The sequence below is a fragment of the Ahaetulla prasina genome, chromosome 7, assembly GCF_028640845.1.
Source record: "Ahaetulla prasina isolate Xishuangbanna chromosome 7, ASM2864084v1, whole genome shotgun sequence".
NCBI classification, from domain to species: Eukaryota; Metazoa; Chordata; class Lepidosauria; order Squamata; family Colubridae; genus Ahaetulla; species Ahaetulla prasina.
In genome coordinates, this window is record NC_080545.1 from 11,527,759 (window position 1) to 11,541,135 (window position 13,377).

At 45.3% G+C, this 13,377-nt stretch overlaps 1 protein-coding gene across 4 annotated transcripts in view; it reads right to left on the bottom strand.

The window, feature by feature from the left end:
• VWF (von Willebrand factor) overlaps positions 1–13,377 on the bottom strand; it is a 227,162-nt gene that overhangs the window by 181,070 nt on the left and 32,715 nt on the right. For all 4 annotated transcript variants that reach the window (XR_009155943.1, XR_009155942.1, XM_058189660.1 and 1 more), the window contains exons 7-10: positions 10,978–11,194; positions 8,991–9,113; positions 5,373–5,484; positions 1,323–1,369 (exon numbers count right to left, since the gene is read on the bottom strand). Coding sequence is in view for 2 of the 4 variants with exons in the window: in XM_058189660.1 (XP_058045643.1) it covers positions 1,323–1,369; positions 5,373–5,484; positions 8,991–9,113; positions 10,978–11,194 (499 nt within the window). In the remaining 2 variants the exon portion in view is untranslated. The remainder of the gene's footprint in view (positions 1–1,322; positions 1,370–5,372; positions 5,485–8,990; positions 9,114–10,977; positions 11,195–13,377) is intronic.

Consider the following 13,377-nt stretch of genomic DNA (forward strand, 5'->3'; position numbering starts at 1 on the left):
AGTAATGTGTATTTCGGACGAAACGATTGAACCCAGAAGGAATGGATGACGAGGCGCTACTCTTAGAAGCCTTTCTGTCGTGTCCCACTCCTCCGCTGACGGCCGGGTCAGGGAAATCCGAATCAGGCGTGCCTCCGCAGCTCTGCCCAAAGTCCTAGCAAAGTCCTCAGAGCAGGCAGGAGACCAGAAAGTGACTTCAGCAAGATATGTTTAGACTTTGCCTGACTCAGAGAATGCCAGAAAGCAGGTCCTTTATATAGGCCATGGGGTGTGGCTCTATGACTCAGCACTTATCCAGGCCTGCCCCTCCCTTCCTTCTGTTGCCTCCGCCTATCAAGTCTTCTGACGCGAGGGTCACTCCAGTCGGCAGCTGTTGGTAATTGACCTCCCTCAGGCTCACATGCTGTGGAGGAGGGGGAGGGGTCTAGTTGCTCCGTTTGCCTGACCATGGCGCCAGAGCTGGGGGCTGGAGGTACTTCTTCCTCCTCAGCCTGTCTGGGCATGGAGCCAGGGCTGGGGCCGGGAGGCATACTAGGACATTCCTCAGCTTTCGGAAGCAGATAAGAAGGCCCCGGCTGTGGTGAGATTGGGCGAGACACAACACTTTCAGCCTTTCACTGAATCTGCAGCTTTTGCTTCAAAAGCTGCAACCATTAATTTTGCCACAAACGATTCTGCCAGATGATATGGGGCGGGGTGGGGTGGCTTGGAGGACAGGGAAGGAGTGCCCCCCCTTTTTTTATTTAATTGGCTGCAGTGTTTTCTTCCAGCGTCTGTTCATTTGATTCACTGAAAACATCTCTTGACTCTTTGAGAAGGAAGCCTTTTTTAAATTCTGTAAGCAAAGTGGGAGAATTCACACCTTTCTGCAAAACAAAACCCTTTCTGCTGTTGGTGTGTGTGCAGAGGTGGAATTCAGCCAGTTCAGACCGGTTCGGGAGAACCGGTAGTGGTGACCTGCGGGTGCCTGCCCCCACCCTGCCCCTGCCCCCACCCCCCGTCCAGTGCAATCCCATCTTATATCACTTGTTTCTTAACATCGTACGCATATGAGGACGGCACAAGTGAGTGAATTGCCGTGATGTTTGACATTGCATGCGTGAGCAAATTTCTGAGCAATAGGCTGACCCTCTCAACCGCTTAGAGAGGGCTGCAAAGCACTGTAAAGTGGTATATAAGTCTAAGTGCTACCGCTATTGCTATCTCGTCTAGGAAAACAGGAGGAAAGCAAATGACTCCTGGCAAGATTCTGAATGAATAGTCCTTATATATAATGGAAATAAACAACAATTCACTCACTGAACGTTCGAGTACCGACATACCTGGACAGGGTTGATTGTTGCAGACCCATGCACCATGCCTGCAAATGCTAGGAAATAAAACATTTCTCCGTTAGGAATAGGGATACAGCGAACCACGTTCCTTACTATAAAACTTAAATATGCATGAACAGGTCTCAATTGCAGGTAGTCCTCGACTTACAACAGTTTGTTTAGTGACCGTTCAAAGCTACAACAGCATTGAAAAAAAGTAACTTATGACCAGGGACACGGTGGCTCAGGGGCTAGGACGTTGAGGCTTGTCGATCGAAAGTTGGCAGCTCGGCGGTTCGAATCCCTAGTGCTGCTGTGTAACGGGGTGAGCTCCTGTTACTTGTCCCAGCTTCTGCCAACCTAGCAGTTTTGAAAGCAAGTAAAATTGCAAGTAGAAAAAATAGGGACCATCTTTGGTGGGAAGGTAACAGCATTCCGTGTGCCTTTGGTGTTGCGTCATGCCAGCCACATGACCACGGAGACGTCTTCGGACAGCGCTGGCTCTTCGGCTTTGAAACGGAGATGAGCACCGCCCCCTAGAGTCAGGAACGACTAGCACGTATGTGCGAGGGGAACCTTTACTTTTACCTTTAACTTATGACCATTTTTCACACAACCATTTCAGCACCCTGAAGGTCGCATGATTTACATTCAGATAATTTGGAAACCATAAATCATAAATCATATTTATGATGGTCACAATGTCCCGGGGTCAGGTGATCAACTTTTGCAACCTTCTGACCAGCAAAGTCAACGGGGAAACCAGATTCACTTAACAACCGTGTTACTGATTTAACAACTGCATGTCAGAGTTCCAAGGAACATCCCCAATGTAATAAAGCTCTGAGGCTTGAGGTTCCTCAAAGTTCCAATTTATTAGAGATGTCATGTTGGCACAGCTGGGAAAACCCGAATCTGAAAGCTTCACCTTGATGAACGTATCTTTTCTTTTATGTACACTGAGAGCATATGCACCAAGACAAATTTCTTGTGTGTCCAATCACACTTGGCCAATAAAATTCTATTCTATTCTATTCTATTCTATTCTATTCTATTCTATTCTATTCTATTCTATTCTATTCTATTCTATTCTATTCTATTCTATTCTATTCCCAGTTGACAGTTCACAGCCCTGCCCTACACCCACAAGTTCATCACATTGTCTAATCAACTCTTCACACTCAATTGGATACCATCTTCAGGCAGTCTCCATCAGACGCAGGCAAAAGTCCTTGAATACGGAATGTTGTTATGACTAACTTTCTACCACTCCAACAACAACCCCCTTCCAACTTCCCCAGCTAAAATATGTGGCAGTTAAGAAGCAAAAAGAAAATTGCCTTGCAAAACTGTCACTGCAGTGATTCAAGTTTTGGCTAAGCATAGAGTCGTTGGAATGTACTAACTCTTGCTCATCCTGATTGCAAGGGTTTCTCCCCAAAATGAAATGCAAGCTGTAAACTTGTGGGATCCTGTCGCTTGAACAACCGGTTCGGTAATTACGTGTTTTGCACGTGTGCCTGCGTTTCACGTGCGCCCGCATCTGATGTGTGCTGCACGCATGTGCACAGTTTTATCAAAACTAACCTTCCACGTTATTTCTGAAGAGTAACACAGCTGAAGCACAGCAATCTGCGCTGCCGCACGAATCAGCTGAGAGGATAAAGGAGATTTTGCAGTATCCTTCCCCTGGAGTGGGGAGGGAATGGGGATTTTACAGTATCCTTCCCCTGGAGTGGGGAGGGAATGGAGATTTTGCAGTATCCTTCCCCTGGAGTGGGGTGAGAATGGGGATTTTGCAGTATCCTTCCCCTGGAGTGGGATGGGAATGGAGATTTTGCAGTATCCTTCCCCTGGAGTGGGGAGGGAATGGGGATTTTACAGTATCCTTCCCCTGGAGTGGGGAGGGAATGGAGATTTTGCAGTATCCTTCCCCTGGAGTGGGAGGGAATGTGGATTTTACAGTATCCTTCCCCTGGAGTGGGGAGGGAATGGTGATTTTGCAGTATCCTTCCCCTGGAGTGGAGAAGAAATGGTGATTTTGCAGTATCCTTCCCCTGGAGTGGGAGGGAATGGTGATTTTGCAATATCCTTCCCTTGGAGTGGGGAAGGAATGGAGATTTTACAGTATCCTTCCCCTGTCACACCCACCAAGCCACACTCACAGAACCGGTAGTAAAAAAAATTTGAAACCCACCACTGATTCAGCTGCATTGTGTTGCATTCAGTTGCATTGTGTTGCAATTGCATTTAATCGCATTGCGTTAACCCTTGTACGCTTGGCTTACACTGATTTCAATTATCTGCATTTCATTACAGCACCAGTTAAACAATCAGGGGGGGTGGGAAACCCCAATGTTTTAATCAGAAACTATTTAAGGAAGAAACCCCCTCCCCACCAAGGTACCGAGGTTGTTAGGGCAAGCTACAATGAATAAACAGCCCTCTCTTCTGCACGAATGGTGCCACCTAACCCTGGCAGGAAAAACAACCAGGCTCAGAGAACGCAATGATCCATGACAGAGAAGAAACCCTGTCATCCTAAATCATGGGCATTTCACATCACCAACTCAACTCAAACACACACACACACCTTATTCTCAATGCCTTGGCACAGCCACAATGGCTGTGATTCCTGCCAACCTTAAAATGCAAGTGGACAAAGAGCTATTCATATCGCTCCGCCTTTCCATCCAGCTGACCAATCGGATAGTCCAGAAACTCTGACCCAGCCCGCCTCCTCTTCTCACCCCTTCTTAGTTCTGCAATAGGAAGACATTTCCCCTCCCCTCTGCAGCTCACACCGAAGGGAAGCAGTAGACTAGAAGCAACCGGTCAGTTGTGTCCATGCAGAGTCATGCAAGGGGAAGTCATATGTGGGCACACTGTCACTTGCAAAGGGGGTGAATGATGCAATTTGCAGGATGACACCAAGGCACGGTGATGTCATTCCTGCTTGTGTGCAAGGCATTGCACAGAATGTGTGTTTTCGTTGTAGAAAGAAAGAAAAGGTGAATTTTTCACTTACGTAGTTTGAAAAAAAGGGGTTGAAATAGATCCTTGTTTCTCAACCTTGGCAAGTCCAGATGTCTTCAATTTGCCAAGGTTGAGAAATAGATGAATGGACAGATAGTCCTTCTCTCTTCTCTCTTTCTTTCTTTCTTCCTTCCTTCCTTCCTTCCTTCCTTTTTGAATATATGTTTTAGTGATACAATTTTTTCTTTAAAAACATAAAAAATTCCATGTCTATCTGAACAACGTGTTGTCTGGGCATAATTAATTTTGAGTAAAAGTAAAACAATAAACATAAGCATACTAGTAACCTTAATAAACATGTCAATATTAATCATAAAATAATAAAACAGTTTGTCCATCTTATGATATTTTTAATAACTTTTTTTGTTATCTCTTTGAACTCTTTTTAAATTCCAACCTGTTTTTGTTAGTTAACTATTGGTAAAATATATCCCACGTTAAAAAGTATTCTGTTTCTTCCTTTTTTTAAAATCTTAAGTAAGTGTCAATCTATCCATCTGAGCACGTTTTAATATTTTTTTATTACACTTTCATCTGTCGGGACTTCTTCATTTTTCCATTGTTGTGCAAACACTATTCTTGCTGCTGTTACTACGTACAAAATTCAATATGTATTCCAGTGATATCCCCAGCAGAAATGTTTCTGGTTTCAAATCTGTATGTGCTGTTTTATCATTTTTTCTAATCAAATATGTATTTTAGTCCAATTTTTTTTATTTTTTTTGCCTTTCGGCATCTCCACCACATATGATAGTATGAACCTGGCATCTGATTACACTTCCAACATTTAGCTGGTAAGTTTTCAAATATCTTTGCTAGCCTCTCTCTTATTTCTGACATTGTGGCTTTGTGGTTCCATAGTGAGATACTTAAAGTGTCAGGTAGTTCACAGCAGGTCCAGAGCATTGACCCTCTCCTGCCCCTGCACCATCTTGCCCAGAACACTGAACTGGGAGGTCCCTGACTTGGTCTCGCTTTATGGTTTAGGGTCCTCCTCATATTCCATCCAAGGATCATGCTTACCACGAGTTGCAGTCCTGATATACTGAAGAGCCAGGAGGAAATTTCTTGCCAGAATTTATACAGGAGCAATTTTGGGCATCGACACAAACATCGCCATCTAGGAGCTTTCCCTCTAGAAAAGAAAGAAAGGAAGAAAGAAAGAAAGAAAGAAAGGAAGGAAGGAAGGAAGGAAGGAAGGAAGGGAGGAGGAAGCGAGAGAGAGAAGGAGGAGGAGGGAGGAGGGAGAGAGAGAGAGAGAAAGAAAGAAAGAAAGAAAGAAAGAAAGAGGAGGGAGGAGGGAGAAGGGAAGGAGGAGGAGGAAGCAAAGAAGAAGGGAGGGAGAGGGAGGGAAAGAGAGAGAGAAAGAAAGAAAAGAAGGAAGGAGGAAAGGAGGGAGGGAGGATGGAGGGAAGGAGGAAGGAAGAAAGAAAGGCAGGAGGGAGGGAAGGAGGAAGGAAGCAAAGAGGGAGGAGGAGGGAGAGGGAGAAAGAAGGAAGGAAGCAAAGAAAGAAAGAAAGAAAGAAAGAAAGAAAGAAAGAAAGAAAGAAAGAGGGTGGGAGGGAGGGAGGGAGGGAAGGAGGGAGGGAGGGAGGAAGGAAGGAAGAAAAGAAGGCAGTAGGGAGGAAGAAAGAAAGGAAGGGAGGGAGGGAGGGAGGAAGGAAGGAAGGAAGGAAGGAAGGAAGGAAGGAAGATTGGTTTCAATTTCAGTTCTGCAGACAAACTCTATTTTACGAAACCAGCCCCAGCCTATCTAAATGACAAGTCCAGGGAACGACTCCGAATGGACTTGCCTGTGTCCTCCAAGGCACAAAAACTCACCATCACCCCATTTCCTCACTGTAGTTTAGGACATAAAGCCACAACATAAAAGCTACGGAAAGTCATTTTTAGATTTTTTGGGGAAGGGAGTGTGAATTTTGTGGAACGCCGAGGGCTTGCCTGCCCCTGGGGCTCTTTCTCCTTGGCTGCATTACGACAGGACCGTAGATCGTAGATTTCGCTCTCTTCCGCGCATTCAGTTCATCCAAGGTCACAGGGAAGCCTGGATGGTGCCAAAAACGCCTCCGAGCAAATACCGTGCCTGTAGCCACCAGTCCTGCTTTTTTTCTAACTCAGCAGAGGCGTCCATGTGACATAGACCCTCCCTGAACTATTGAAAGCCACCTCACCATCCCCCCCCCCAGTTTCAACCCTCTCTACAAAAAGTCCCAAAGGTGCTTTTTTTTCAAGAGGCAACTGACCTTTCTTGTTTTTTTTTTCTTTTGAAGATGTTTTGCTTCTCATGCAAGAAGCTTCTTCAGTTCTGACTGGATGGTGGGAAATGGAAGGATTTGCATTCCTTGCAGACAGCTGGTCATTTGCATCCTTTTAGAGGGTCCTCGAGGCCACTTGGAGGTTTGTCTGTGTCCTCAGGGTCACTTTTTTATTTTTTTTATTTATTTTTTTTATTTGCATTTATATCCCGCCCTTCTCTGTAGACTCAGGACGGCTTACACAATGTCAAGCAATAGTCTTCATCCATTTATATATTATATACAAAGTCAACTTTTATTGCCCCCAACAATCTGGGTCCTCATTTTACCTACCTTATAAAGGATGGAAGGCTGAGTCAACCTTGGGCCTGGTGGGGCTTGAACCTGCAGTAATTGCAGGCAGCTGCTGTTAATAACAGACTGCATTAGTCTGTTGAGCCACCACTTGAGTGGTGCAAATGGTTCCTGTAGTCTGCAATTATTATGGGGGTTTCTTGGGGGGAAATCTGTTCATCCTCCCACCATTCAAAGGATGTTCCTCCCGAATTGCACAGCTAAAATTAAGGGCCGTGGTGGCTCAGGCTGTAAGCTAGCCTGTTATTAAAACACAGCTGCCTGCAATTACTGCAGGTTCAAGTCCCACCAGGCCCAAGGTTGACTCAGCCTTCCATCCTTTATAAGGTAGGTAAAATGAGGACCCAGATTGTTGGGGGGGCAATAAGTTGACTTTGTAAATATACAATTAGAATGAGACTATTGCTTTACACACTGTAAGCCGCCCTGAGTCTTCAGAGAAGGGCAGCATATAAATGTAAATTAAAAAAAAAAAAAGTCCATAAAGATTCTCAGCCATCCAGGTCATGGTTGTCCCAAAGGTGCTTTTTTTAGGAGGCAACTGGAAGTTTCACTCCTCATCCAAAAAAAACAACAAGAAGAAAGTCCAGTTGCCTTCTGGAAAAGCACCTTTGGGGCAACCATGACCTGGATGGCTGAGAATCTCTACAGACTCTCTAGAAAAAGCCGCTTGCAGAACATCAACCAGAGAAAAAGACAACCAAATTTTGCTTCTCTTGGCTCCTGCAGGGTGGCGTTTTCTCTCCTTTCCTCCATTGGCAATGAAATCTCTCAGAAACAATCCAGAATCCACCAGTTAATGCTGGAATGTGCCTAATGCCCTAATCCCATGATGGTGAACCTATGGCACATGTGCCACAGCTCAGCTCCACCGCGCATGCGCACACGTGCCTCCCGCTGGCCAGCTAATTTTCGGGAGGTGCGGGGTGTGTGCATTCGGGTGACATGTGTGCATGGGAATTGCGTGCGCATGCGCAGAAGGCGGGGGTCATGCGGGCATGCACGGGTGGGTGCAACGCGCTCTCCCCCTCATGCTCGTTTTTAGCAGGCTGCAGGGAGGCCTGCTAGCCCCAAAACGGGGTGTGGGGGGCTGCGGTACTTCCCCCACAGCCCATTTTTGGGCCCAGGAGGCTGCAGGGAGGCCTGCTAGGCCAAAAACAGGTGGGGGTTGCACAGACATGTGTGAGGGGAGGGAGGCATGCGCGCATGTGCACATGCACAGGGTGTTGGGAGGAGTGGGGGGGTCAGGCGCACGTGTTCTGTCTCCTTCCCCACTTCAGACCCACGAGCTGGCCTTCAGCCAGTGGATTCACAGCCCTTATCAGTCCTAGCAGAGAAATCGCAGCTGCTTGCCAAAGTTCAAACAAATGACTCACGTAGCAAGACTTTCAGCTCTTTTTGAAATGGAGCTAAACTTTGCTTCCCGTGGAGTGAGAGCAGTCCCAAAGCCCCTTATATATCCTGTGGGGTGGGGCTCCTGCCCCACTCTTCCTTTTGATGACGCTGCCTCTCTAATCTTCTGAAGGGAGGGTCAAGCCAAGCTTGATTATTATTACCAGCTGGGTCTGAAGGCGTAGCCTGGGGAAGGGAGGAATCAGGGGATGACGGCCTCATTACGTCCTCCGACTGGTCTGGTTCTGGCTCCTGGAGCCAAGCCACAGGAATCGGTGCTCCCGAGGTAAGCCTTACCGGCCCTTCCCCCTCACTTTCGGAGTCACTTTCGGGCATGGGGCCAGGTTCGGGGGCTGGAGTCACAACAGCACATATGCAAGGGGGGCGCATTGCATTATGAGTGTGTGTGCTTTCAGCACATGACGAGAAAAAGATTAGCCATGACTGCCCTAATCACTTTCTCCCCCACTTTTTTTTAAATTAAAGAGTGGCCCTTTGACAGAACATATATGCAGGGGGATAAATAAATACTTGTAAACGTTCGAAGGGGATTGTAGTTTCCTTCTCTTAGACGAGTAAAACGGGAAACACTGAGGCCCAAAGATTTCTGCTGTACACAAAAGCTTGTAAATAGATTTACCGGGACAGCTGCAACCATCAACGCACTGCTCCGGACACACTTCGTTGATATTCAGGCTCTGGCAGGTCTTGGCACAAGGGGACGTGCACTCGTGGTACTCCAAGCCACTTGGACATCTTGGTCCTGAAAAGGTGGAACGGGGAGAAATGAACCTTGTGGGCATCATCAACCTGAAATTGAGGAGAAACTTCCTAACAGTGCAGACAATTAACCAGTGGAACAGCTTGCCTCCAGAAGTTGTGGGATGCTGAAGAAGTTGCTTCATCCCTAGAGGTTTTTAAGAAGAGACTGGACGATCATCTGAAATGGTATAGGGTCTCCTGCTTGAGCAAGGGGCTGGACTAGAAGACCTCCAAGGTCCCTTTTAGTCCTGTCCTCGCAACAAAGGCCCAAAGTGAATTTGAGGCAGGATTTGCCTGAGCCTGAGCTGACGTACCAAATTGTGTGTCATTTTTGTAGATAGATGACCTCGACTTACGACAACCATTGATCCCAAAATTCCTGTGGCTAACTGAGACATTTGTTAAATGAGTTTCCCCCAATGTTACGACCTTCCTTGCTGCAGTTGTTAAGTGGATCATTGCAGCTGTTAATTTAGTAACCCGGTTGTTAAGCAGTGTCCATTTCAAAAATCGACAGTGGCACCATTGTGCCCAGTGCCTTACAATCATTCCTGGATCTTACCTAGACAGGTAGCCCTCGAGTTATGACCATAACGGAGCCCAAAATTTATGTTGCTAAGTTGCTAACGTTTGTTCAGCGAGTTTTCCCCCATTTTATGACTTCCCCTGCCACATTTATTAAGTGTGGGGCAGGGGCGGCCACTCCCAATCGCTGCTACCGGTTCGCCCGAACCGGCTCGAGCCGGCTGAATACCACCACTGTTCCCCATTGGTGGTTGCAAAAGGGGATCAGATGACTCCTCGGCACTGCAACCGTCATAAATATGAATCAGTTGCCTAGCCTTCAAATGTAAATCATGTGACCCTGGGGATGCTGTCACGGTCATAAGCATGAAAAACGGTCCTAAGTCACTTTGTTCAGTGCCGGTTGTAACTTAGAACAGTTGCTGAACTGTTGTAAGTCAAGGACTATCTGTATTTATAGACCACTTCTTACATCAAAACCTATCTTAAGAGACTCATAATTAAACAGATTCATATTCCATAATGAAAGGACATTCAATAGAGTAATGATTAATTTTTTTGGGGGGGGAAGCGATTGGGGCAAGAAAAATATTCCTTACACATTTATCCTGGGAAGGCCAGGATTCTGCAATAATGCACTAACAGCTCACAATCCTTGCCCCATAGAAGCTGTCAAAATATTCATGAATGGAATAGAGGCATGATAACAAGGTCAGCCAATGAATAGGCATAGCAACTGGGTCAGCCAATGAGGGCTGTTTTGGAAACAGAAACTTAAGTAAGAGTCTGGGTGTGGCTTAGCCCTGAAGCTTTTGAGTCTGTTCAGAGAAACTGAAACCAGTCTGCTCTGCTGAAATGAAACTAACTGTTCTCTCCTGCCTTGTGTTTCGCTTGTAACTGCTACTGTGCTGAAGAAGAATCGATATTGGCATTGTACATTTATCTTCATATATATATGTAGGTCTTGGCGTATTCGGGTCTTTTCCCGTGTAAGGTTGAGAGTATCTTGGCGACGTTTCGACGAGATCTCACTCGTCATCTTCAGGCTGGTGCTTATGGCTTCGTGCTTGTGCAAGCAAAGCGTGGTCGGAACTGCCATCTCTCTATAAATACTGGTGGGGAGGTGGGGAGTGTTGGCTTTGTTGCCATAAATAGGTTGATTGGCTGTGTGGTTGCATCTTATATATGTTAATGAATCCTGCTGAATCAGTTTATTTGTGTGTGCTTTCTGGATTTGATTTCTACTGCAAACTCTGATATAAGCATGGGGAGAACTTTGCAATATTGAATCTAGAAGTAGGAAGCCCAGCACCCCAAGAACATTAATCCCGAAAACTTACTGCAGGCACTGCTGGCTGGCCATCCTTTCAAGATCACACCTTGCTGGGCACAGTTTCTAGCATACTCCAGAAAAACTGGGCAGTGACAATTATTCTCCTGAGCACACCGGCACAGGTCTTCTTCGCAGAGGCCGATGAACTTTTCGGGGTCCACCAGATGATGGCATTTAGAGAAGACCGAGGAAGTTCTTAGCAGCTGGCAGTTTTCAATGAAGTCCTGCAGAAAGAAGAGAACTGGAATCGCCACAGTCCATAATCGACTGAAACAGGGGAGGAAGGGAGATGATCTACAGCAGGGGTATCAAACTGGATTTCTTCAAGAGCCGGATGAGCATTGTAGTCTTCTATGGGATGGCGGGAGGGGGAGCAGTGAGGGGAGCGGGACAGATACCGCCTGCAGCACCCTGCCAGCCAAAACAGGGCTCAGGGATCCTTGCGCTGCCCCCCTGTGCCTCGTTTTCACCCTCCATGGCCTCCTGCAGCTGTTTTGGGGGCCCTTTTTTGGATCTCTTTTTGGCCTAAAAATGGCCCGTTTTTCGGCCAATTTTCAGCTCATTTTCGGCCAGCAGAGTATTGCAAGAGACAATGAAGGGTGAAAACAAGGCACGTGGGGGGCACACAGCCCATTTTAGCCGCCAGAGGCACCACAGGCTGGTCCTTTGATATTTCCAGGCCGGCCCCATGGGCTGGATTTAACCACCATGGTTAAATACCTCGGATCTGGATTTAACCACGGATCCGGCCCACGGGCCTTGAGTTTGACACTCCTGATCTATGGTTTTCTAGACCCAGAATGATTAGACTTTTGTTCTTCGTGGTGTCTTTCTTAAAGACTTCTGCTTACAGTAGAGGCAAAGCAAGAACTAGATTGCGTGATCTTTTACTTCGATGTTATATATGCAAGATTACTTTACGCACAAAAACGGAAAGGATACTTTGATTCCCATGACAGGTGAATGGCTGCAAAAAGCTGATGGAGTTAACGGAGGTGATTAAATTCATTGCTTTGATTGACGGGGGGAAAAAATACAATTAATTTTGCTTTTATTTGGAAACCGCTTTTGGGCTTTGTGCTTGAGGTGGGGAAAAAACGAAACTTTGATTTTGTGTTTTACTGATTAGATGGGTTTGGGTTAGGGTTAGAAATGGTCAGTATATATTATTATCATCAAAAAATAAGAAGTGGAGGTTGTACGTTATTACCTTATTCTACTGCACCAAAAGAAGTCAATGCTTTTCTTCTCAGTTAACAGTAACAGAGTTGAAAGGGACCTTGGAGGTCATCTAAACCAACCCCCTGCACATGCAGGAGACCTGTACTAGGGATTTGAACTGCCAAACTGCCGACCTTTCTGATTGACAAGCTCAGTGTCTTAGCCACTGAGCCACCTAGTCCAGTTTCCTTTCCTCTACAATTTTTCCCCTTCCTCCTTTCCACCTCTATTTTTCCATTATTTTCATTTTTCTTTGTATTCCTGTATTTTATACTTTGATAAACAAATTTAAAAAATACTTGAATTACAAGAACCAGACTAAGTGATCTTTTAAAAACAATAACAAAAAAACAACCCCAAAAACAAGCAACAACAACAAAAAAGGCAATTGTTACGCCCAAAGAGTTAACTTGCTTCCATAAATACAAATCACCATTTATCTCACAAATGACAACCTGGTTCTGGGAAAACAGCATTTCTTGTATTGTTGCATTGAGCTATGAGGACTGATGTTGTTTTATGCTTTTCTGTTGCTTTCCATGATTTTTTAATTGTTATTTTTGCTAGATGCCATTCAAATGCAGTCAGGCAAAATAAATGAATAATAAACTTTACTGTTCTAAAAGGCTATGCCTGTCTCCAGTAAGAGGGAGGCAGCAAATACATATAGCTCACACAACCTTAAATAAATACTTGTTTAAACAGAAATAAAGAAACGCAGTTCCTGTGGAATAAAATATCAAAGAATGAAACGCTGGCATGAGATACATCTTTGATCCAAAACTAACAGTATATTACATTTTGGAAATACTTGAATTCTAACTATCCACAAACAGCTCGTTTTAAGCCCTAGATTTACCAGGTCAAAAGTTGAAGACTAAAATGAGAGAGGATGTTATAAAAAGGCTTACTATAGCTTCAAGCTTGAACACGATCAACCTTTTGGTTTCGTTTGTATAGTCAAAAGAATGTAAATATTTGCGATTTGTTTCTAAAAAATTAATCCTCTACATAGCAGGCTCTGCTCTAGAATAATGGAGAGTTATACCACAGAAGATCGATGCTGTTGGCTTTGAGACAATAAGCATTATGGAGTGGTCACCTCTGGCATGTGTTTCATAAGTTCGCCATCATTCTAAAAAGAGTGCAGAGAAGAGCAACAAAGATGCTTAGGGGACTGGAGGAT